Here is a 22,906-nt window from a genome sequence, read left to right on the forward strand (position 1 = left end):
TAGCTAGATACAGCTGTACATACCTAGGTAGAAACAGAGTAAAAAAAAAAAAAATTGTTAAAAGAATAATCACTACGTGTGTTGTTTTGATTCCTTTAAAAAATACGGACTCCCGTTAAGAACAGAATAGGGATTTTTTGGTCATCATTTCTTGCAAGCAATTAATGTCGAGTGTCTCTGAGAGCAACTATGTAGGTACCAGGTGAGAGACGGTGTGTATTTAATTGAATCTAGAGCACTGGCCGTTTTTAAAAGGTGGAAAGAAATCCTAGCTGAGAAATGAATGTTATTAAATCTTTGCTAAAATAGCATTCAGCTGCAAAAAGGGGAAGAAATTTGATTGATTGATTTATTTCTGTTGCCTTGACAGTGTGACTGGAATACTCAATGTTCAGTCCAGAAGCCTCCAAATTCTATGTTCCCACCAGTTTAGCAGAGCTCTTTTCTTTAGACATATAGCAGAGAATGAAACATAGCCAGCTGGTTTTTTTTTTCTGTTTATGTGTGTTTCATATCTTTGCAGAGTGGGAAGAGATCAGAGATGAAAAGTAATGCATGCTTTGTTTTCCTGTGTTAAAGCAACAGATGCAAGGGTTTTGCTCTTGTTTTGATTTTTTTTCTAAAAATATTAGTTAGGCTTCCTTTTTTTAATGTACAAATGAAAAATCTTTGCCCATCTCAGGGATAACAGGATTCCAATATGGGCAGATTTTGGCGACTTCATTTACATTGATTTTCTTGAAAATGAAGTGCTAAGTTACATATTATAGGCTCAATGAGTTGTCCACTAGTTCAAGGTCCTTCTGTTAAGAAATGTCCAGAGCAAAATGAAATTGTTTGCAAGCTGGGTAACAGGGTGGTTTTGGAGGTGGGTTTCAATGCACAAAGTTTAGTAGCAATACAAAATGTGCTGGGAAGAGTAATAGCTTTTCTCCATGCAAATATCATACACAGAAGCAGTGTTTCTGTGTGAAATCTTGTCCACTCTTTATTTATTATTTCTGCTACAAGAAAAGATCCAGGCTTGCTGAAATAAACAAATAAAAATTAAAAATAATCACAGCATGTTTTGGAAATGTTTGCGTCTCACGATAATATTAACTGTGAGTGTATTTCTGTGATAATCTAGGCAGTTCGAACTAGCTCCATCTGTCTACATTATTTTTCCTATGTACTCCATTAGCTGGAATAATACCTATCCACAGAGCCATAGATGGAGATATAGATATAGACATATATACACGTATATATCCAGATGAGCGTGTCAGTTATAAGTTAAGCGAAAAGTTTTATGTATAGTTATAGTAGTTAAGTGTCAAAATTTGAAATTAAAACAAATGCTGCAAATCTGACACTTTCAAACCTGGCTTTAATGGCAAATACAGGGAAGAAAAAAAAATCACTAGGGTCAAATGTTGTAGCATTCAGTCACGTAAACCAGCAAGAAATGTTTAATCAATATAGCCAGTTTTAATACATATTTTATCTATTGATCTATAATAACTCCATAAATTGTGATACAATCCCATAGCAACAACTCCAGTGCCTGCTGGCTGTCTTTCCTTTTACTCACTTGTAGCTATCCGTGGAACAGGTGATTGCTTCTGAGTGGGTCTTCTTTTAAAAAATCATCATGATGATGGTTTGGATCGCTTAACAAGTAGAATTTGCTTTGTTTTCTATCTTAGCAATCTGATGTCAATATACGCATGGGTTGGAGAACCTCTTGGAACCAGACTGAATGAACATAGGTGACCATGAAATGGGAATTCTTTGCCTGGGATTTTTCCCCTTAGAAAACTAACAATCAAACAACCCCCCAAAATGATTTGATTTAATAATTTTGAATGGCATAGTTATTTAGAGGGGTAGGGGAGGAAACACAAAAACCAAAAATCAGGGAAAAAAGCAGAGAGAAAACTGGTCTTAACTGTCTGAATTTTTTTTAAGGTTAGATTTTTGCATGAAGGTTTACCTTTAAATAAGATTTGTACAAGGAATGCTTGGTAACTAATGTGTATTTACATCTAGCACACTCACATTCCTAATGCAGAGATTCTGGCTGACATTTTGCATTCTGGAAATGTGTGTGTATATGACAGCGTATGTTAGAGTATGTGTGAGCATGCTAGTATGTGAAGGGTCTGTGTCTGAGTGTGTTAGCTTGTATGCTACAACTTTGATTCCATTAGTGGTGCGGTTTTGTATTTTGTGTTGCTAGGGGATTAAAATGGGGGTACAGTGTGTGGAATGAGGGGTGCCAAACGCTACATTCAACTCTAATAATTGTAGAGTGATCACTGGGTATTGTTTTTTTAATTTCATTTTATTTAAAAATAAATAAATCTGGAACCTGGACATTGGAAAATAATTTCAATTTAAATCTTGTATTTTATTTTCCTGAAGGCTAATGGAATCAAAGAAAGCAGATTTATATGTAACAGTGTGAAAATGAAAGCTTGGGAGTAGAAAAGTTTGTGTGTCATTTAGACAATGTTGTTCTTATTGTATGGGTAGGGGTTTCTCATAGACTTTTGGATGGGAAGGGAGGAAAAGGGCATTAGAAATGAGTCTGTTTTTTCCCCAGCCTGTTCATGAAAGGCCAGTCTTTCAAATGGCCCTCAACCCAGCCTCTACAATCACATCTTGGTGATGTTGCAACTGCAGTTCTGCATTTAAAAAATATAGCATTCAGCCGTCTAACTGCTTGATTCTCAGGAGCAATTAGCTAGTTGTCTTTATTAAAGAGGAAGAAGTATCACAATATTCCACATTCATGGTCCAAGCCATGATTGCTTATAATAATGAAGTGGTGTTGATTGGGGTGACAACATGGCTAGATGTCCATATTTTATTACCTTCACTCTCAAATGATTGCACTTGCAATTTCAGGACCTGATCATACAAACACACATGCATATGAGTAGCTTACACACTTGAACTCAATGGGTCTATTCAAGTTACTCGCATGTATAAGTGTTTGCAGAGTTAGGGTCTCAGAGGCGGGTTGTGGAAGTTTGGCCCTTTAAGTCTCTCTTTCCCTCGATCTGAATAGGGTGTGCTTCACTTTTGTGGGAACGCTCAAGCCAGAAATAGGGTGAGAGGGGGAAAGTTACCTTTTAATTAAAAATAAAAGAGAGAGAGAGAGAGAGAACATCCCTTCTGTAATATGCTGGCCATGAAAATTACCCCCTATTAATCCCATAAAAGCTTTCCATTGACTGCTACATGTATATGTTCGAGCTGGGGTGACTGGAGACCTAACTCACTCTTTGTCAGCTTCAGCAGGATTCAATGTTATTTCAAGAAAATGCCTCTGACTGTATCATAGCAACCCTTGTATCACACAGTACATAAAAAGTCCATTCCTCCTGAGCTTTAATCCACCTTCTTAAAGATCCAGGCACCTTTCTAGATAAGGGGAAACACGGGTGCATATTTTTCCTTCCCAGTGCTTCAGAAAAAGCGAATATGTCATCAGTATCAGTACTAAACCTATTATACTTTCCATTCTTCAGTGTGGTTTTAATTCTGATTCTTTAAGGCTAACAAAAGGGATTAAAAAAAAGCTTTTGCCACCCCTCTTGATATCCCCCCCGTCCGTTTTAAATCTCACATGACAAGTAAAAGGGGACGGGACAGCTCAGAAGTCTCTGACGTGATTGTTCTTTTCTGTCCTGCCATTTGGATTTTACCCTGGGATGGCAGCAGTGCAGCATTTGTTTATGCTTTATAGTGAATGAGGAGCTGAGTAGATTCCAGTCCTTTTGTGGGAACGCAGAGGTGCTTTCTCATCCCATAGATGAATGTTGTTAAGAGCTGCATGTTCACCTGACTCCTGCCCCCATCTGTTTGCATAATGTGGTTATATTTCTTTTTGGATCAGGTATTCAGTACACAGCCCAACTGCTGTGTATAATGTCTGAAGGAAAATTGCCAAAAATCCATGTAAGTTTTTTTTTAATTTGTTAAATTAACAGAACCCATCTCTTCTTTACTGTTCATTTCATTGTATTGTTGTTCTTTTATTTTTATTTAGTGAATGCTGGTTGTGATTGGAGATATAGTTCTTAATTCTCTGTATACCGTGCTTGCCTGCTTGCATGTATGTATCTATGTACCTATGACCGTTCTGTATTTGTATATGCTATATATTGTTAGTAATGCATCTGGGTAGAGGGGTTGTCTTTTTTTTTTTTTGTATTCACAATGTATATCTTTCTGAACTGGCTACAGTAATTGTATTCATTGTGCATCTCATCTAATGGGATGTTATCCAGGCTACTTTATAAGTTGTGTCATTTGCTCTCTTTCATATGAGATATTCCCAACTGTCCAAAGTTAGGAAGATTGAAGGGAACTATCGAATTATTATCAATAATAATAACTGTGCTGCTGCAGAGAGGATGTGTTTGTCTTGGGGGTCACAGCTGGTGATTGGAGGACAGGTCTCCAGGTAGCCATTCTCAACTCTGCCACTGACTTTCTGAGTGGCCTTGGCCAAGTCACTTCACCTCTTTGAGCCTTGGTCTCCTGGGCTGTAAAACTGGGATGATGCTACATCAGTGGAGTATTGTGAGGAACGATCAATTAATATTTTCTCATATACTAATATGTCATTTGAATGTAATGTTTTATTATTCTATTCAAACGGCTGAGCTGTGTGGGGCATTAGTTGGCTAAAGGGCGTCTGCCCATACCATAAGCGGTTGGATTTAGTATTTTGTTTTAAGGGAATCCTGTTCTGGCTTGTGAGCTGTAGTGATTTATGCTGCCAACTAAAAATAGATGCTCCTGGAGGAAGAGCTGCTGAAGAAACTATGAAGGATCTTTTTTTCATGTGACTACGAGCTTTTCCCTGAGAGAAAAAAGATTTTATTTTTAATTCTAGAGAACCCTCAGACTGCTGGGCTCTCTGTAACTCTTTCTGTGATCGTTGTCTTCAAAGCATCATGCAGCCTGCTTTTCCACTCAGAAGAGCGCTTTTAGAATATTACCTTCTGCGTTGTCAGGACCATCCACTGGGAAGACGAAACTTGTGGCAGAAGGCCCTCCAGAGAATTCCCATTGATGAGTGTGTCTTTAGGGTCAGGAGGCTTTGTCAATAGAGGATAACCAAAATTAAAGAGAAGCCCGAGGAACTGTGTTTCAAAGGCAGTTAAAGAAAGAGACGTGGATTTGTGATAGCAATACTTATCATGGTTTATCCATATTGTATCCTAAAGTGCTGTATAAGATCCTTTAGCTATCTTTATCCCCATTATAAAGATGGGGAAGCCAAGACAGAGAGGTCACATGGTGAGTTAATGGCAGAGTTAGGAAAAGAATCAAGGCCTCCTGATTCCCAGTCAAGTGCCTTATCCAATAGTCCGCACTGCCTCCTGAGCGTCAGAGGTGCACTTTAGGTAATCATGCAAAAGTGTGGATGCCTCTTTGAAGCTTATATTAATTTTATCTGAATGTTGTTATCTGGAAACCTCATGAGAACAGGCTTGATTTTGAGATTTCCAGGATGGCCCTATTTTCAGTTTGGTAAGGAGTATCTTTCTCACAGCTATTTTGGGATTTCCACTTCTCCTTCAGATAGAATCCAGGAACCATGAATGCATGAAAAAATTAAGTATATGCCCATGCCAGTTTCGGACAATGGATAATGGTGGCTAAGAGGCTTGTCAGTCCTTAGCCTGAACAGAGACATATGAGTTGATATTACTCGATTGCTGCCTGTGATTGTCTATGTCTGTTCTGAGTGGAAGCCTAACTAAAATATGGGAATGTATTTCCAGCCCATTTCCTCTACTTTCTGGTCTGATTGGATATAGGGGTAACTGCTTTTTCCCTGCTGCCCTGCGTCAGTAGGTGGCACTCTTCTTTCTGAGTCAGTACTGAAGCAGTGCCCCAGCTACCTTAGGGGATAGTGTGCTGCTTGTGTTTTTTATTTTTCTGGCGTCCCATATGTAAACTTAGGCTCCTGATAATTTCAAGTCATTAGTTGGCTCATTGCACTTTCATGAGAATAAGTATGTGCTGAGCAAATGTTAGTTTGTATTTTGCCTGCATCAGTTTCTCCTTCAAATTTCAGTGTGCTCTGTTAATCTTTACGTCTTGTGCTAAGCTGTCATGTATTGTTGCTGTGCACTGTTGAGCAGCTGCCACAATCTTCCCCAGAGAGAGCTGCATTTTTGCAGTGGGTGAGGTGATTCGTTGTACAGAGTTTGTTAATCTCTTCTAGTGAAACGCACGGCATAAAAGAAAAAAAATATTTTAGTTTATTTTCTGCTTGGAAGTACAGCCAGTATCCGTTACTCTCGTTTTCATATACATGTGGCAGCCCCACAAGTTGGCTTTTATAAAGAGATGTCTTACACATAATGATGAGGATAATTGTCATTGACCTTACAGTGTGACAGTTATTCAGGGGGATATCAAAGTATCTTTTAAACGCCCAGTAGCAAATCTTGAGAATCATATTGTCTAAGTCAAAGTCTGTTGATTTATATTTTCTTCCCAATTTCCACCTTTTTTCAAATATTTGGGACATTTGCCTGAATGAAGTTCTCTACTACTAAACGGTGAACTTTCTCCAGGGGCAAATTTCTGAATCCACAGTTCTGTTTGTGACATTGTAACTGGTGGCTGTAAAAGTGAGTGCAATGTCACAAACAGAAGACTTTAGGAGTGGAATCAGCAGAAGAAATACATTATTTTTTTAAAGGAACATCCTGGGAGATGTCTCTAGTAATTATTAAAAAAAAAAAAAAAAAAAAAAAAAAAGGTACAAAACAGCCTCCTGCCCAGAATAAATAAAATACACATTTGAAATAACAGCAACATAGGGCTTAGTCTTTTATCTTGCTAAGCTGTGGAGTTATTTTGCTGGTAATAGCTGGAGAAAAAGTTTTTTGACATCTTAAATGAACTCACTGGGACAGCAGAATGAAGATTTGCTTGTATCCTCAGGAGAGGATTTTTCAAAGAATTCCTATTGACCAGATTTCATATGTTAATGTTGACGGCACTGTTCCCTTCTGTATTAGTTAATTCTCTTTGTCTGGCAAGATTTATGCAATGGGTTATGTACTGTAATTTCTATTCTGACACTAAATTTATATTTAGGTAATGCTTGCTATCTAAAATTCCTTCTCTGTGATTCAATAAGTTACTGATTAGTTTATGTGCTGTTCTCCTTCCTTACCTGGCTGAGGTGCAGTCATTTTCATTGTAAGCTTGCAAAAGTGTGATTAAGCTTTGGTGGTTGTTTTTAATATGCATTCCTGGGCCCAGGAGTAATGCAGGTGCTTTGATTTTGTAAGCTTCCATCAAAATTCTGTTTAAAAAGCACACACTGTTAGAATGCTTTCTGGATCTGAATGGAATGTGTTTGAAAGCTTCGGGAAGCATCAGTTTGTTTTTAATGGCAACAGGAATGTTTACACCAATCTGATCTAGAACTGTGAATTGAAATGCAAATTTATTACCACAGTAGTGTGTGTGTGTGTGTGTGTGTGTGTGTGAGAGAGAGAGAGAAATACCTGTGTTAACCATATACTAGATTGACTATATGTGTGCTTTTATCTGATTTTTTATATATATATAGAGAGAGAGAGAGAGAGAGGAGAGAGATACCTATAAATATAAAAAGATACACACAGACATTTTATATATATATATATATATATATATATATATATATATATATATATATATATATATATATATATATATATTTACACACACACACATATATATATAAAGAGATACACACACTTGCCTCTGCACATGAGGATGAGCCTGCACAAGTAGCTTTCCCTCATTTTGTCCCTCAGTAGGACCAGCCACAGTGGGAAGCAGAGACTGTTGCCACTGAGAGGGGATATGGAAGGTGGTGTGGTGTGAGGATGGAGCCTGGATGAGTGGACTTGGCCTGTGAAGGGAGGAGTGTGCACACCCAGCATCCTTCTGAAGGCAGGCAGGCACTGCCGCTCCAGCCAGTGTTCCTCTAGAGCCCCAGGAGGAATCCTGGCTGCATTAACCAAAACTCCTCCAGGGCCACAGATGGCAGCACTGTTCCTCACCAGCCTTCCAACCCAGACAGTGGCTGAAAGCCACAATCTGGCCTGATTATACACCAGTGCCTAGAGGAGATGGAAGATGAAGGAAGTTATAAGGAATGAAGGTGTTGGAATGAGTTATGGGCCACGCATCAGTCTTCCACATGTAGTGGGTATCACACCTGTGCTGGAGAAAAAGGCCTTGCCTCTTGTCACCGGGCCTTATTTTCAGTGATGGCAGCTTCCGGACCATGTCAGGCTCTATTCACTGGGGACATCAAGTCTCAGGTTTTGAACAGCATCAACTGTAATTAACAGGGAGAGGCTGCTATAATTTGCGGGTTTTAGGCAACAGCTGGATGGGATGTTCAGCCCCTCTGGTTAAGGCTAGATGAATCTCTAGTCGCATAGGGTCCAGGGCCAGATTGCACCAATCTGCTTGAGAGCAGCGATTCTGCAGAGCCATTTGAAAGTCTTTCCTTTTGGATTAAAAAATTTTAAAAAAGAGAAAAGGAGCAGCCCTGGGAGGAGCTAGTTTGTTGTCTTTATGGCTAAATGTGTGACAGAAACTATTAGAAATGACTGTTAAGAGGAGACAGTCCTCTTCTATGCAAATCATGAGAGCCCTTCACAATTGTTAATAAAAGCTGATTGACACTGCAGCCACCCCACCTTGCCTTACAGCACCTTTAAGGATCCTCCCACCAAAAGATGTCCGCAGTGCTCCAGGAAGTGGTGTTGATGACCCAGCACATGGTGCTCTCCTCTCTGAGTCAGTACTGAGACATTAGTCCAGCAGGGATGTATAGGGCACTGTGCCGGGTCAGCTGTCATTTTTCTGATGAGACATTAAACTGAGGATTGGACTGCGGCTAGTCATCAAAGCGACTTTAATGGCAGGTATTGCAAGGAGTTGTTAGGGGTGTTTGCTCCAGTGTTCTTGTTATCTTCTCTTTCCCTCCTCCCCCAGTTTCAGTAGGGCATGGTTTTGTTGTGCACCTCCTGTTCTGTAGTGTTGCTGTGTATTGTTAAACAGTTGCTGTGTTTCACCCCAGAGGTGGCTGTCTTTCAGTGATGGTTTAAGTAATCTCTAGGGTCTGTTTTGTGTAAGAGTTTGTTAGGTTGCCTCTCTCACACGCACACACACACACTCACATATGTGTGTGCATGTATATATCTATATCTATAAGTATGTGTGTGTGTTCCCTGATATGGTTTGATAAATATGAGGCAATGGCAAGGCAAGTGCATGTTACATAATCTCTGGGAGTGAAGAAAACGTTGTAATTCATTAGGAGGCAGGCCTTCTGCAGGCAGCATTTGTTAGCATCATTTAACCATTGATGTGTGTAGTTCTGCCAACTGGCCATGTTTTCGTCATATACAGTTGTGTCTGATTTGAAAATCTGGTTACACCAGCCTTTGGTTTTGTTATATTTTTAAAGTAAATAATAATAATTAATAATAGCAAAATCTCAGGATGAGGATGATGGGTCTTCCTTTGCTTTATGTGTCGCCTGCAAGGAATCTTCCTTCCCCCTTCCCTGGCTCTGTTCTCTTTAAAATCGCTGTGCCTCAAGAAATCAGACACAAATGTGGCTTGAAATAAATATTGCACCCCTCCCCCTATCTCTCACATGCTCTCACCCACCCATCCGCCTACACACGAATGGGAGAATGAAATCAACATCTACTTTTAGCCAGAACCTTATGGCTCTGCAAGCTGATTTTAGACTCTTTTCTCCAGCATTGTGGCTGTAGTTGATGTATATATGAATGGTAAAATAGGAGAGGATTTGAATACAGTATTAATTGGCTCTGCAGCCTTAAGAGTGTCCATCTGGACCCAGAGGGAGTAATGCCAACATATGCAGCAAACAGAAGAGTATTCAAAGAGGATGGGGAAGTTTTTCTTGTTCAGTAAGCATTGAGAGCTGGGGGAAGCATCATCAGTTAGATGGAACTAGGGGAGTGGGAACAAACAGCAAATAAGAGGAATCTGGATTGAGTCAAACAGGAGTAAGTAAGAGGATCTGAATTCTTCTTTCCTACAAAAGGGCTTGTATCCAGCTGCTTATATGTTACAGCATCTCTGCACTCTCCTCTCTCAGTATATCCAAAGGGGAGAGGAGGAGCAGCAGGGCATTGGGCCTGAAATTGCAAATGTGTCTTAACTTTTTAGTCTTTCCATGCCTCAGTTTCTCGATTTGTAAAAGAGAAGTTGTAATATTTACCTTCCTCACAGAGGGCTATGCAGCTTAATTCAAATATGTCTGTAAGATGCTTTATGGGCCTTGAAAGGGAGGAGGCCCTAAAGAAGTAGAAACATGGGATCACTTATTTATTTTTAATTTACCCAGTAAAAATAAAAGATCTCAAACTGTTTTCATCTCCCAAGGCAAAGCAGATATATCTAGTGGGACTAAGCTGGCAGTTGCCTTTTGAGTGAAGTGAATAACTCTATATTGCTTTTAAAAACCAAAACTCTCCACAGGGAGGTTGGAAATTGCCACACTGGTTCAGGCCAGGGGTCCCTCTGGTTCAGTATCCTGTCTCTGACAGTGGCCAGTACCAGACATGTCAGAGAAAGATGCAACTAACTCCATAGCTGATAATGATGGAATAACCTGCCTATAGGGGATGTTCCTTTCTGGCCCCTGCTAGCTAGCTGGTGGGTGATGCCCTGAAGCATGAGGGTTTATAGCCTTTGTATTTCAAAAAACAATCTTCTCTAATGTAACTGTGGATGTTCTTGTTATCAGTGTCACCAGTTATCAGTGAATAATAGGCTATAGTCCTTTAGTATTGTATTTAGAAATATGAATACATAAATAAAACTATAGGTTCCCATCCAGTGCTTTAGGTGCCTTGCCCATTATAGTAAAAGGCATAAAGCACTGGAGTGGGACTCCAGGGACATGGGCTCTGCCACTGGCCTGGTGGGTGACCTTGAGCAAGTCACGTCCCCTTTCCATGCCTTAATTTCCCCATCTATAAAATCAGGATAGTGGTACTGGCTTTCCTTTGTAAAGTGCTCGGAGATCCACTTCAGAGCACACTCTCTTCAACAGCCTGGGAGAAAATGGGTGAAACACAGGCTTTGCAGTGTGCCACGAAGGTTAGCAAATTGTGAGGAGTGTGTGTGTGTGTGTGTGTGTGTGTGCTTTGAAATCAAGGCCTCATCCTCCCCGCCCCACAGAACCAACAGTTCCCTCCCATTTATACTGTGTGAGCTCCAGGTTGAGCACCTTTGCTGATCTCGTTTGTGTCAGTCTGTCCCGGGGAGAGAGGCAGATTCCCAGGTAATGAGAACCAAAACCCTTTAGTGCTTCATAGTTATGAACAACACCTTGAATGCCACTTGGAGGTTTAGTAAAAGGTGTGGGCCAAATTCATCCCTACTGTAACTCAGCTGATTTCAGTGGATCTACAAAGGGGATACATTTGGTCCCAAAGGTTTTGGATATGCACTGCCCATGTGCCAATATTAGACTATACATGGTATTATTCTCATACACGAAAAGTATTTTAAACGGCATTAATCTAGAGCCTCTCTGTTTCTGTCTATTTAAAGCCTTCAGTCTGCATTCAGGCAGTTCAGGATCTTTTGTTTTAATATTGTGAATTAATAAAATTACTCTTTTATTGTTAATTGATCAAAATTAGCACTTTGTACTTCTCTAATGCCTTTGGATGTACTTCCCAAACATTCATGAATTAAGCTGCATTATGTATGAATATCTATATCGAGACTTGGTAGAATTCCATTTTTATTTTTTTATAATTTTGACAGATAACATTGATGTTTATTTTCAAGCTTTTAAAACGTTTTTTATTTGATTTAAATTTTCACAGTTGCACAAAATTATGGGGTTTAGCCTTTGAAATTTTTTATATGGATTTAAATTTTCAGAGTTGTGGGAAATTATGGGGCGGGGGGGGGCAGGTATGTTAGACAATAATTATTTAATGACCGTAGATGTTGAGATTCAAAAAGTTAAAGCTTTATAACCATTAAAACACAAATTATCAACATCCCATGTCAAAATATACAAAGTAAATATCCTTAAATCAAACTCTAATAAGCTCTCAAGCAGCATTTTTCTTACTTTGCCTATCTAAATTTCAATTCTCATCAATGGAAATATTTTTTTTGTCAGTTGTGTCTGTATGTTAAAATTGACATTTACCAACAAAAATCTAACCTGTCCAAGCCTATCTGTAATGAAAAGAATAACCTTGATTTTTTCCTGATTTCTTGTGGCATCTGAAATGGGTACAAGTGCAAAGCTAAAGCCCTTTCCTCCAAATACATTAGTAAAACACACGCTAAGCCTAGGCTCTTGATGCTCAATTGAGCAGCTCAAAAGTGACCCACACCAGTATAGCCCTGCAGTGGACCACTGGTAAACTCTTCTGCTGTTTCTTTAACCTGACACAAGCTTGTCTGTAATTAGCTGTACCCGGGACCAGGCAATGTAATCTAACTAATTTTGCTCAGAGCCATAAACCCTCACACCATCTCCTGCCTCCTAAAAGTTTATCTTCCCAGTGCGGGAAGCAGGGGGAGAGAATGTTGTCACAAGTTCCTTTTGGATAAAATTCCTCTTCGGCTCAAAAATGCTCAGCCTAGCCTGTTGTAGGTCTCCTCAGGGTGAAGGAATCACAAGAGCCTGCCAAAAATAAGTCAGACGTGTGCATGCAAAATAGTATCAACACAGCTGTTAGGTGTAAGGGGGGGTTGTGGGTTTTTTGTTTGTGGAAGACTGCATCATTTTAATTGCCTAATCAAAAGCAGTATTTTTAATACCATCCATTTATTCAATGCCTGACTATATCCCAGTATAAGGACTACGGAGCACTGTACTTGTAGATATTTTTGGGCCTGGCCTTAAGCTCTAGCTAGTGCCATAATCCGACTTCCTCCTTCATATACTTTGTTTTAGATCTCAAATGAGCAATCATGTAATCCTAGGAGTTAGAGGTGGAAAAGTCCTATCTGATCAGCTGCTGCTTTGCTCTTTGGTGCTGGAGACCTTATCCCCTCCCAGCTGCCTGGTGCATGATGTTTAGGTTTCAAATAGGCCACTAGCAGTTCAAATGCCACAGACTGGTTCTTCCTGGACCAGTGTTTTAGAACTTTTGTAGTTGATGATCCAGTCCGTCTCCCTGCCATAGCAAAATTGTTCTCTAGAGCTCATTAGCTGGTGATTTGTATGTCTGGGATGTTTACCACTTCCCTTGGATGGATAAATATCCCACTGTCACTTTTCTTTAAATTCCCTTTTTTCCTCCCATCTCCACTGCAGTCAGTTTCACCCATTTGCTTTTTTTTTTTTTTTTCTGGCTCTTCCCGATATTCCATGGCTTCTCTGGATAATAACAATACTTGACACTTTTCACTGCAATAGCTTAAAATATTTTTCCAAAAAAGAATTAATTAAAGGCCTGTGAGGTAGGTAAATACCGTAGTACTGTCCCTATTGGACAGATGGGGAAACAGGCACACAGAAGAAGTTAAGTGCCTTGTAGAGTGTTCCATAAGGCTTAATTCTGCTACATGCTGAGCACTTCCTCCTGGAAACACCCTGAGCTCAATAGGGGATCAGGGTATTTGCAGAAACCAGAACCGCAGAAACCAGAACCCAGACCACTGGACTACCCGACTCATGTGATGGTATATTATTATTATTATTTATTATTTATTATTTCTATTATCATAGCACTTAGGAGTCCCAGTCATGGAGCAAGGCCCCATTGTGCTAAGCACTGTTAACCACTAGAGCTCAAAGCCAGGTCAGTCAGAATAAGCATATGGAATTTGGGATGCTTATAAGAACCCATGCATCTGTTACACTGAACTGGGGACGTGCGAGAACTGGCTTTCCAGTGAGATGTCTGATATTGCTACCAATGTCTTGGCCAGAAATCCTACATGACCAACCATTTTTCACACTGTTTTGATACGCCCACCCATGTGGATCAAGGGGGAAGAAGTGAAGGAACTTTTCCACTTGGAGGGGACAGTTCCTTCCCTTACTAGCTCCCAGGATGAGGCACTTGTGTGAAGTCCCATACACAGAGCTCATGGTAAAGCAACAAGATTGCCCTCAGTGACTTGCTTCTCACTGGGAGCCAGATTCTGCTCTCCATACTCACATGGTACCTTGCTCTTCAAATGGCCCCAATGAACTGTCTCAGAGTAATATGCTCATCTGTGAGAGTAAGGAGAACAGGACTGGGCCTCATAGAGGTTTCAGCCTGAAAGTGTCCTTTAAACCTTTTCAGAAAAGGCAAGGCTGTTTTTATATTGTTCACGAGTAACCTCCCATATTTGATCTGCTTGTGTGACCTCCCATATTTGATCTGTTTGGCTTTTATTGGCAGGAATCAGGAAATTGGATAGAAGAGTTTTCTTTGCCAGAGGCATGTGACAAGGGCATCATTGGAGTACAGGGTGGCTCGCTGAATAGATGTCTTCATGGATAAATGCATAAGTTGCTCCATGAGTCTTCTCAGCAGCCATTCTCAGTGCTTGCAATGGGAATCTTTGCCATTGGCAAACTATAAATAGGGAGATGTAATAAGGGAGAATAAGCTGCCCACAGCAGAATCCTTGTGTTAATAAAACATAAAGATGAATGGATGCAGAACAGCTTGGCTTGAAGAAGGGAAAAAAAGAAAAGAAAGCTATAAACCATGGACTAGTTGATATTATTTAAAAGCATAAAATGATCAAGCAAGTCGAGAAACTTAAACAATAAAAAAATCTGCAGTGAAGACCAGTAACCTTTTTATGGCACAGCATAAGTCATTTTAATTGCAAGCCATCTAGAAATCTATTTGAGGTAAGAAATCAATTCAAGGTTGTAAAGTAGAGTGTGAGGGCCAGTGAATAAGAGTCAGGATTCCACATGTTTATGACTGTCTGGCTCGTTGTTTGCAGTTTCATTCCAAGTGTTATTTTCATTCCTTCTTCCTTCCATCCATCCAGAGAAGATACCCTCCGAGGTAGGTTGGGGGCTGAGTGAGAGGTGAAGTGATCTGGTACCTTCCTCAATGGGTTGGGTCTTTTACCTTCTCTGAAGAGAAGGCTTAGGGTTTTGATGCTGGTGAGCTCCATGGTGAAAACTGCCAAGGTGATCAGTGCTGCTGCACTGCAGAGCTATGTGAGAGGGGTGGAGTTTGTGCAAGGACCACCTGGTTACGTCCCAGCCTGGGTGGGATGCTATTCATTGCGATTTCTGTGGAATGATCCTGATTTTGCGGGGGACTATCTCACATTTTGCAAGCTAAGCTGCTCTGGTCAAGATGGAGCATGGCATACTGGGATCTCTGGCCCCCATGGACAGCACCTCTGTATCAACTCTGTAACAATGAGCCAGGGTGTAAAACTTACTATGGCCACCTATGTTTTAAACATCTGTTTGTCTGTCTAGCTCACACTCATCATTGTAATATCTGAGCACCTAACTAAATTCCAAATACTTAATCCAGCATAAAGAACCCATTGAAGTCAACCAGAGTTGAGGGCTCTCTGAATCTTGTGGGTTAGGGATAGCTGTTAATGTTCGAATTAGGTAACATGTTTAACGATGATGGTGAGACCCATTCAGAATGAAAGGCCAGCACAGGGCACCTGACATTTCCCCATGTTCTGTAGTGTTTGCAAAGGATGCGTTGCTTTGTTTCCTTTTCTGTCATTGTCATTCAAAGCTGCCACACCTGATTTGCATTTGATCCAATCCTTGCAGGGTAGCATGATCCAATTCTTGCAGCATCCTTGCTGGAAAGCATTGTGCACAGAATGGAACATTGGAGCATATAGGGCAATGCTCAGGGCTGCCACCAGGCTACCTGCAGTGGTGAGAAAGTGGCTTTAGCCCACTGAGAGGCAGGCTGTGCTTAGCTGAGCTTCACCCCACAGCTCAATGTGAGTTTTTTAAAAAGCAAAATGTTTTTACAGCCTATTGTTTTCCTAAATAAAAAGCTGCCAAGGGGCACTTTGTGATTGGGTTAACAGATTCTAGGAGGTGGATCCCATGGACTTTAACTGGTTTCATGGAGCTAAGAACCCCACACCCTGCCTTCAAAGCATCCCTATAATATTATGTCTCTCTGTCTCCTGTTAAAAGTCTGTCATTAAATGTAAACTGGGCTTAAATGACAGAGCAGCAGCACACAGGTGTGGGGTGTTGTCTTCAACTCAAAAGGATGCCTCGATGGGGCTTCTGGAACAACACACATCTGTTCTGAAGTCAGGTTTCACCAGCAGCGGCAGGGTGAAGGGAGAGTTTCTTGATAACCAGAACTGCAAACATTTAGAAAGATTTCACAGCAGAGTGGCTCAGAGCCTGAGCAAGTGGATCAACGCCTTTAGTGTTCCCTTTCCTCTGATCCCATTCTTGGGCATCTCATGCTGCTTCCAACCTTCTCCTCCCTCTGTTCTTTCCTCCCAGATATCATCCCTGAATGGAGAAATTCTTTATTTGCCCAGGATTAATCCAGCTGTCCCCATTCCGGTTCCATTTGGGATCAGATGGTATTATCCATTGTTCCCTTCAGTGGGAGCTAAGCTGACCTCCTCAATGAGGCTAGAAGGGAAGTTCCCGCAGAGGATAGCATGGTATAATATGCCAGGGGAACCTTTTCACATTGGTGAGGGATGCAGCTTACATTCCTTGCTGTTGGATACTGGATACTGCATTAAAAGCATTCACTACTGGATACTACTGTACCATCAACATAGAGTGAAACTGGAAGGAAAGAGCTACAAAAACAGTCAGGAGTCTGGAGGGCTTGACTTGCTTGGAAAGGTTGAAAGTGCTTAAATAAATGGACTGAAGGGGGGGATGTTTGGGAGGGGGGGTTGGGAGGACATAATCATCAACAGGTGTACAGGTTAAGGAGGGAGAGGAATTATTTAAGGTGCTACACATGGTATCACTAGGGGTTAATCGAATGATATTAAAAAAGGGGAAATTGAGGCTGAATATCTGGAAAAAATATAGATAATGTAATCTATTGGGCTGTTGAATATCCTCCCGAAGCAACTGGTTCAAGTCCCATCACTTGGCACATTTGAAACTAGATTGGACAATATACTAGAGAATGTGCTCTGGGAAAAATCCTCTATTGGCTCATTGATGGAATGATGATCCTACCAGGTCTTCTCCACCTCTAATCTCTCTGATCCTGTGGACCATCAGTCCATGACGGTATAGTAATGTCTGTGTTACCAGGGTTCCTAGTGATTCCCTTGTGTGCATAACTTTGTACGGTGCTTAAGGGAAACACCAGTAGGAGTCTTGGTGGATCAGGCTTGTTCTGTTGAGAACAGGACACAGGAGCACCAGCTGGTTCCCAGGACAGATAGATTCACAAGTAGGGGGTCTCTGCAAACTGGGCACCTGGTAATGTTGGGAGCAGAGGGAAAGGGAATATTTTTATTATTATTATCTGGGACTAATCCAATCCTTAAAAAGAGTGTGGGCTGCTTCAGTTTGAATGTGCTGGAAAGCAGGGCCTTTGGGACCGACTGGATAGCATGCAATGTGGCCCCATGGATCACTATGAATACTGTGTTACTTACACACCTGAGCCTTTTGAACCAAAGCAAGGTATCTGTAGGCACACTCCGAAGCACCTACAAATTCTTGGCCTGGCATAGTTTAATGAGCTTTTTGAGCCAGAATCAGATAGTGGTTTAGGGCTCAGCCCCAAGTACTGCTGATTGTTCTCTCCCATTTTACCCTGGTGCAATGGCTTTGGGCAGTCACATTTTAAAATTTGGACGAACATGCGAGCTGAAAACACCCTGGAGGGACCCTGTGCAGTTTTGCATACCAGTTCATCTCTGCTGACCTTTAGCACAATGGGTTTTTAAAAAAGGGGCGTGAGATGGACAGACCTGGGAGGGGGATCTGCATTGACAGTTTTCCCTTCTCTCCCATTCTTCTTTAGCTCCCTGAATGCAGCCTGTGCCCAGGATCTTTTGTAGCTGGGGAAAAATAATAATTTACAACATGTTCTTTATTGAATGTCTTTGTCTTGCAGGAGAGCAGGCCCCTCTTTGTTTTCCCTTGTGTCCAAAATAATAAGCCTCTTGTGTATTTAGAGCTGCTTCTGAAGAAACTTAACAAGTCTTACAAAAGTCGTCATGGGCCTTTCTCCTTGAGAGGCCCTTTCCCCAACATATGCTCATGGTGAGTGTTGGTAGTTCTGTATGTGGAGAAATAGAGCCGCCTCCTAGATCCTATCCCAACTCACAGCGTTTGATCGTAGTTGTGCAGGGCTTAGATGTGGCTGCCTCAGGGTGTAGTCTTGGATTTTTCCAGCTAAGCTCATTCTGGTCTGGGGCAAAGTGTTTGCCTTTCAGATGAGACACGGGAAAGAGATTCTGGTCACTCATGATCACTAAAGACTCTGTAGCACTGTTTTGCCAGAGTAAGATTCTTAGCCCCAGTGTCCTGGCAAAACGATAGATAACTATGTTCTGTCCACCTTCAAACTTCCTTGGTAGGTTAAAGGCTGGATGTAAAAAGGAGCCTAAAGGAATTAGATGCCCAACTTCCAATGGAATTTGGGTGCCTAATTGAATTAAATTCCTTTTAAATTCCAGTCAAAATTAGCAATTTCCTCACTTCCTATCCTTTACTGTCTCACAGCATCATTGTGGACACTTATGCAGCTCCTGTGTTCTGTCCCAGAGGCGGTTGGACGTGTGTGGAGGAACAAGTGATTTCTGTATTTATAGTTTTGCAAAATGCTTTGGTATTAGAGGGGCTATGTACTTGTACAATTGTATTATTAATTACTCTTGATGAATTATTAATGGGAACATTTGTCCCCACCCGCATATACCTTGCACCACTTACTGCTTTTCTTGTTTTGTTTGTATTTTGTCATCTTTGACCAATTTCTTTCTTTGTCCTTCAGATAAAATAGGGTGTGTTGGGGCTCTTCAAGGTATTTTAATTCCATCTAGAACTCATCAGATTGTTGGAGTTAGAGATAGAAGAGACCTATTAAATCACCCAGTTCATCTCCCTGCCAGTGCAGGATTGTTGGCTGTGTTCCATCTCTTTAGTATTTTGTCTAGTCTAGTTTTAAGTGTCCCAACCGGGGCTTCCACCAATTAAAATTTTGTTTAAAAATACAGGGTTTGATCCTTCTCTTCCTTCTCTCTTGAACAGAAGGATCTGCTCTAGCTGCCTACTAGTTTGTGTAGGGAGGTTAAATTGTTGATTTTAACTATCAAGCCCTAAATGACTTGGGACCTTCCTACTTGAGGTGATATGGCCACAGTTGCTGTCATCAGAGGTGAGTGAACTGGAATTCCCTCAAGATAGAAGAAATGGAGCTGCCAGCAAGTCGTTCTCCCTCAGGGCCCCTTGGCCTCTGGCTTTCCACCTTGGTCCCATAGAGTTCAACTCTGATGAGCTTCAGGGCACATTACAAAAACCACCTGCTTGCTAGGGCTTTTCAGGAGGCTTGAAGGTACGGGCTCGAGGAGGGGGTATATTTTGCTGTTTTAGATGACTGGCTGGTTAAGTTAATTCTAGTCTGCTGCTGGCTGATTAGGCCTGTGTGGATTGTGATTCTAACTGTCAGGCACCCACAGCTGTGGTAGGTGTCCTTTTTGGTATGTAAATCTAAATAAATAGAAATGAATAGTTGGGACATTTGAACAGGCTGTGAACAGGGTGAGATCAGAGGTTTTTGGCGACTGCTCCTTGCTTTTCAAAAGATCCCCTGAGTCAGATCTGCCGTAAGTAAAGTTATTGCATGTGCATTTTGAGAACCTGTCCCCAGCCTTTTTGCTCTATTAGTGTGGTCAGAAGACCCTTGGATTTATGGATGACCCTAGAAAGCACAGGTTACTTTTTGTTAGCCTGCGAGTTAGAGAGACAGAAATACAGGGTCCTGTCTGTGTCCAGTAGCCTCACTACATTAGATTTTAAATATCCCCCTTCTATATTGATTACCTCTGTGTCCTGTCCTTTCTCTGTTACAAAAAACCTTATATTTGTATCATATTCTAATTTCTGCCCCATCACATGTTGTTCGGGAAGTGTTCCTGCTTCACATTGGCTTTTAAGTTACAAAGCAGCCTTCCTTGCCATTTTCTTTGCCTGCGGTAGTATCAGCCATTTTTCTAACAGTGAGCTGAAACCCTAGGATTCCTGCTAATCCTAAAGGATCCAGTGGGGGAGAATATTGAAAAAGAAATGTAGGGATCTGGAAATGAATCCAGGATCTTAGAAACCATGGGCTGGATTGTCTGCCAACTAATGCTTAGCTGTTGGAATGCTGCGTTTCAACGGTTGCACCTTGACTATTTGTTAGACAATGCCAGTAGCAAGATAACAGTTATGGCAGGTGGCTTTTTCTGTCCTAGCATACTGTAATGAGAGAATAATGTAACACTACTCATCCTCCTCTAAGGAGAATTCGCTTCACATAGCTATAAAACTGTAGTTGAGTCCCAGTAAGAAAGAAAACGTTTGGGCTTCCTGAAGTTGAGAATCACCAAACCCCAGCCCATTCCCACCACATTGAGAAGGTGCTTTCTGAGCACACTCACAACCCAGCTAGCCTCGAGTATGTAGAGTTTGTAAAATGTGATCTAACTGAGTTCAAAGAAACTAGAAGTGCTCTCATTCTGAATCTCTGTGTACACACAGACACTGTATATGTAGGTACACATCAATTTGCACATACACATGAAGCTGCACAAAGACTGGTACACAAGCATACACACACAAGCTCACATACTGTGTGCACATGCACACTTGCAGTTGCACAAAGACTGGTAGATGTGCGTGTGCACACCAAATCTCAGACGCATACAGATTTTGACAAGCAGATATGAAGGCATGGACGTTAGCTTGGACAGACACACATACACACATACAGTGTCGCATGCCCACACAGATACCGCACACAGATTTACACATGATGCCCACTCAGATTTGCACACACAGTATTTTATTGTCACACTGAGGAGTTCCATAAAAACTCCCCGGCACTTGTCCCAAAAGGCTGCCAATGGTATTAAAGTCAACTCGTATTCTTTAAAGTGAATCACTGAGCTCATCAATATCTATATCCGCCTCAAACAAGGAACATGAAACTGCTTTGGATTTGACACCCTCTATAGTCTGGTGGTAAATAGGTTATTACCAATAAAATAGTGGTAATAAACTGTGATGTATGACTTTAGAGAGTGGGAAATAATGGGTCATTGTGTTTGTTGTGATCCTATTTCTGTAGCAACAGTTATTGTCATTGGTGCCCACGGAATGATTCCGATAACTCCCAACTGTTACTATATTGAATCAGAGAGCAAGCTCTTCTCATTGGGGCGTTTTGTTTGAAAAGTGACAGACGTTCAGGTGCTTTGGCAGCTCTTGTGGTTACTTTTATTAACTGATGGCTTCTTAAAAGAGAAGTCTGGACCCATGTGACCACCATTGCTGCTAGCATAATCATCCCCAACTAGTGCTAACCAGCTCTTGGGAGGCCTTTTACCGCGAGGAACTCTGAGTTCCTTCAGTTTTCCGGGAGGCACTTCACACGTGAAACAGAGGCTCAGTGGACCAGTTCTACCTTTAAAGTCTAGATTTAACATTTTGTGTTTAAAAAAAAAATCTGTTCTGACAGTTTGTCACACTGGCTCAGCCTGCCATGTCATGGCCAGTGAAGTGTTATGCTAAAAGAAGAGCTAAAATATTTTGATGAAGGATCAAGTCAACTCACTAAGCGGTATCTGAATGTCTACTATATTAACCTTGCTTGGTTCCCTCCGCTACAGAGCTGCTAGTCTAGCTCTGGTGTCTCGAGAGATTTTTGAGGTGCCGGAGAAATTGGAGGCAGCCTTTGGGGGGATTTCAGGGCAAGTTTTCAAATAGATCGGCTAGATGTTCATGCTTTGCAGGGGAGACATTTTGCCAGTTTTGCTTAACTCAAGGTCTTTACCGCATTTTGATTTTGCAATCTATGAGGAGGAGGGGAGTGTGGTCATCAGGTGTTTTTTATAGGAGGAGGAAGTGGAGGGGGAGATGAAACCCGGAGATGGTTCACCACAAAGAACTCGACTGAGTCACTGGTGTTTGGGCTAAAGAAAAGCCCAGAAACCTGGCTTTAGAAGTTGCCCCTTTTTTGTTTCCTTTCACTTGATAAGTACTTAATTCTTTTACCTTGACTCTGCTGACATATCAGTGCAAGAGCTACATAAGATAATGTGCTTCTGTATTATATCCTGCGCTAATGTGTCTCAGGCTAAAATCAGCGACTGCATGATTGGCCAAAGGAGGGCAGGCAGGCCAATGGACAGAGAGGGAAGGTTACGAGGGCGAGATGCTAAGGCTTTGGCAGGGTATGCGTGTGCAAGTCTGAGGAGCTGTTTTGTACAAGTAGGGCCTCTTGAAATCCAAAGGAGAAGGATCATTGAGATGAGGTCAGCTATGGAGGGAGGTCTGGTCTTGTGAGAGGCTGAGCATGTGCAGTGTTAAGAACCCAAAGGTTCAGCTCCTTGGCTCTCAAGATCTCAGCATGCCCACGGAGCAGGGTGATGCATGTCGGTGTGCTGCACTGCACAGTTCCTATTGAAGGGCATCAATAGGGTCTCCCTGCTGTCTGTAAAGCATAGTGTCTGGGCTGGCTGGATTCAAGTGCTTAATCAAAAACTGAATGATATAGTTAGATATGCACACAGAGCCATATTCAGTCTGCAAATGATACCAGGATGATGAATACAATATAAGAATCTATATAGGGTAGAATAGAAACGAGAAGAGCTTTGGGGAGTGAGGATTTGTAGCCGCTATACTAGAAAGGTACCTGCACTGGCA

The 22,906-nt window shown here is 41.3% G+C and overlaps 1 protein-coding gene across 13 annotated transcripts in view; it reads left to right on the top strand.

The window, feature by feature from the left end:
* ARHGEF9 (Cdc42 guanine nucleotide exchange factor 9) overlaps positions 1-22,906 on the top strand; it is a 302,987-nt gene that overhangs the window by 152,306 nt on the left and 127,775 nt on the right. For 3 of the 13 annotated variants that reach the window (XM_037908836.2, XM_043522548.1, XM_043522549.1), the window contains exon 2: positions 3,887-3,948. The exons of the other annotated variants lie outside the window; for them this stretch is intronic. In XM_037908836.2, coding sequence (XP_037764764.1) covers positions 3,887-3,948 — 62 coding nt within the window. The remainder of the gene's footprint in view (positions 1-3,886; positions 3,949-22,906) is intronic. 13 annotated transcript variants of the gene reach the window in all.

This window comes from Chelonia mydas, chromosome 9 (genome assembly GCF_015237465.2).
Source record: "Chelonia mydas isolate rCheMyd1 chromosome 9, rCheMyd1.pri.v2, whole genome shotgun sequence".
Classification (NCBI taxonomy): Eukaryota; Metazoa; Chordata; order Testudines; family Cheloniidae; genus Chelonia; species Chelonia mydas.